Raw genomic sequence first — 3,241 nt, forward strand, 5'->3', positions numbered from 1 at the left:
AAGAAGAGGAAGAGCTCAGGGGAGGTAGCGAAGGGCTGCAGCGACAGAGGTGGATGCTGGGGGAGGCGGGCTGCGCTCCCAGCTGTCGGAAAAGGAAATTTAATGCTCACAAACAGGAAGCCCGGAGGAGCTTCGTCCCGCTTCACGTCACACAGGAGGAAGTTTCCACCAGGGTCCATAAAAGTTCTACAAACTCCCCATGAAGCGTTTAATTACTTCATAATTATCATCGATTAATCGATCAGTGCTTCAGATTCAGTTCATTGATATTATTCTGAAACATTTATCACAGTGATGAGTTTCACCTTTAAAAGAACAGCAGCTTTACTCATTTCAGTTTATTTTGTTATTTTTATTGTTTTGCACTTGAACAGATTCAGATCTGAACAGAGCAGAGCTCACACAGAAACAGGAACGTTAAAAATGGACCCCAGTTTAATCTCAAACCTGCAGCGCACACGTCGGTCCGTCTGCGAAGGAAAATGTTTCAATAAAATGTGAACAAATGTTAAAAGCTGAAGTCGAGGGAACTAAACTCCCGGCGTTTGAAGACTCTCCGGTCGGCTTCCCCAGACAGTCTGTGGGGATTACTTCCCCTCGCGTGTCACTTCCTGCTGTTTCATAGCTGCTGGCTGTTCATCCGTCTGTTAGCATTCAGAGGTGGAGGAGGAAGCTGAGCCTCGGGCCTCCACCTGAGCATCACCTGCTCAGGTGTGAGTCCGACTTAGAGTTCAGCAGGTAGAAATGAGCCGGATGGTTTCAGTCCTCTCCGGGTCTGTGATAACGATAGTCCACACGATGTTTTCCTGCGCAGGTAAAAACACGGCGAGCGCGAGAAGCCCGGCGGCGCTGTGATGCAGCGCGAGCCTCACGCTCTGGCGTGCAGATAAGCTACATCCTTTTGAAACCTTTAGTTTTACATCGGACGCCAAAGTTCGTCAGATATTTTACTGTGAACCAAAAATACAGAAACAATTAGAAACACACGCAGTGACGTCAGCTACACACCAACACAGAGACCATCAGTCACCCTCGGCGGACCAATCAGAGCAGCAGCTGCTGCCCACGTGTCCGCCAGCTTTCATCCCCGCGGGTCGGTCACGTCACATCTCGGAGGCTCTGAGCAGCCTGCAGTCGCTGCCGTCTCCTCTCCATCGCCTGCTGCTTCTTCCGCTCGATCTCCGCGGGCGAACATTTCCCCCGAACTGCAGAAAGCGAGAAATCGGTCAGAGTCACGCAAACAGCACCGAAGCCACGGAACCGCTTCACACGTACAAACACGCAGCTCACTTCACCACGACCGATAGTACTCTTACCGTCGTCGGTCGCCGTGGACACCGGGTCGGTCGGCCTCTTGAAGGCGAATTGGTCTTTGATGGCGTGTTGCTGCGGCGCTCTCTGCAGCGTGGCGGTCCACTGCACCCGCCTGCTCTCGTTCACCTTTACGGCGACGCTGGAGGCAGAACCACCGGCCAATGAGCCGCCGGCTGCTTTGCCCGTACCTATGGGGGGAGGAGCTTCCGGCTGCAGGATCCTGTCGTCCCGTCCGGTTCTGCCAGTCGGCCGCAGAGCTGCGCTCTGGTTGGGAATCTGACCAATCAGAGGAGCCCGTTTTTCAGCCACGCCCTGGATCTGGCTCTCCAGGTCCTCACACATTTCACACAGCAGCTCATCGTCCGCCAGGTCGTCCCAGACCGGCTCTGACAGGAAGAAGGCGTCCAGGTCGTCATCCAGGAAGTCGCCGTCGGCGGGCGGCGCGCTGTGGAAGGAAACTCCAGCTTTCCGTGGGAAGTTTGGAGCGTTTGTAGTCTGTGATGCTGCAGCCCGGCAGATCCCGGCAGAAGTCCTTTTTTGGTCAGACGGCAGTTTCTGCAGATCCAGCTTCACCGAGTTGGACCAACAGGTCTGCCGGGCATGCCGAAACGAAGCCCCGCCCTGCACAGCGTCTCTACCGGCGGGATTCGAGCTGTAGCCCACCTGCCGGCGTGCGTTCTGGATCCTGTCTACAGAGAAAGCAGGATTAGGCTCCAGGAGGAACGTCGCTCTCGGCCTGACGTTTTCCTTTTCCACTTTGGGTGCGGCAGATTGGCCGAGCCCGACGGCGGTATCAGCTTCCCTCTGATATCTCGCCTGGCCGGCAGGTTTCTGGGTTGAGCAAAGCTTCGGAGAAGCGAACTTCAGAGGATTTTGCGTCATCTCTAACACCAAAGAGTCATTTAGCAGGTCGTCGTCTCCCCAGCCATCCTGGAAGCTGTTGCGGGCTGACGTGCCGCTGCCGTGCGGCGTGGAAACGGCTGAAGTGGGGCCACGTGACGAGACGGACGGTTTCCCAGAAGCCTCTCTGGGAGGTTTGACCTGTGACTGAGCTGAGGCCTGGCTCAGGTTCCCGCTCACGTACTGAGTCGGCCCATCGAAGAGGAAATCCAGATCGTCGTCCATGTGTTGATCTGGAAGAAGCTGCACGCCCGTCCCCGCCACAACGCTCGCAGCAGGCAGACGGCTTCCAGGGAGTGAGGGAGAAACTTCAATCTCAACGCCGTTCTCGAAATCCAGGATGTCCTCGGACAGGAGCTCCAGGCTCTGCTGGTGCACGTCCTCCGCCTCCTCCTCATCCTGACGAAACATGTTGAAGTCAAACTGCTTGGCGAGCTTCAGCAGGTCGTCGACGGCGTTCAGTCTGCAACAGAACGAAACGTAAGCTCACCGAGAGTCGGAACCAGACTCACATGCAGTAAATGTGCTGTGATGGACCGAGACCTGCTGACGATGTGTTCCTGTCAGGCCAACGTCAGAGCTCCTCACACCTGTGCAGCTGAACCGCCGCTGTTATCGAGGACCTCTGTAAATAACACTAAACCTGTCGTAGTATTTGTGATCAATAATCTAATCTGATGTGAACATGGCTCCGTCTGTAGCGGCCGTGTGCACTGGTCTCGGGCCGTGAGCAAAGCGCCGTTTCCTGATTGGTTCTGTGTTATGATCCAGTTCACAGTCACACCTTCTACCTGCAGCCAAATCATTTTAACACTTCCTGCTTTGTGTTTTTATCTGGAGAAGCTTTGCATGAACCACCGTTCAAAATAATCCTCCTTTGTCTGAAACCGGCTCTTTTAGCTCCTGTCTCTTTAAGGCCCTTCCCAAACCCTTCTTTTGATTGGCCAGCTTAAGGAAGCCTGCAGAGGGGCTGTGCTGTCTTTTTTGTATTATTACAAACCTTAAATTAACTTCTTTTTATTTTTTC

At 54.1% G+C, this 3,241-nt stretch overlaps 1 protein-coding gene across 1 annotated transcript; it reads right to left on the reverse strand.

Moving 5' to 3' along the window:
* Positions 1-337: 337 nt before the first annotated feature.
* etaa1a (ETAA1 activator of ATR kinase a) lies at positions 338-2,677 on the reverse strand (the record flags this gene model as incomplete). The annotated part of the gene is given in 2 exon segments (XM_014339462.2): positions 338-1,205; positions 1,317-2,677. Coding segments are annotated over 2 exon segments (1,468 nt in total), but the record flags the coding sequence as incomplete, so codon positions are not given.
* Positions 2,678-3,241: the final 564 nt, after the last annotated feature.

This window comes from Haplochromis burtoni, unplaced genomic scaffold (assembly GCF_018398535.1).
Source record: "Haplochromis burtoni strain Fernald_Lab_line unplaced genomic scaffold, NCSU_Asbu1 Contig_282, whole genome shotgun sequence".
Lineage (NCBI taxonomy): Eukaryota > Metazoa > Chordata > Actinopteri > Cichliformes > Cichlidae > Haplochromis > Haplochromis burtoni.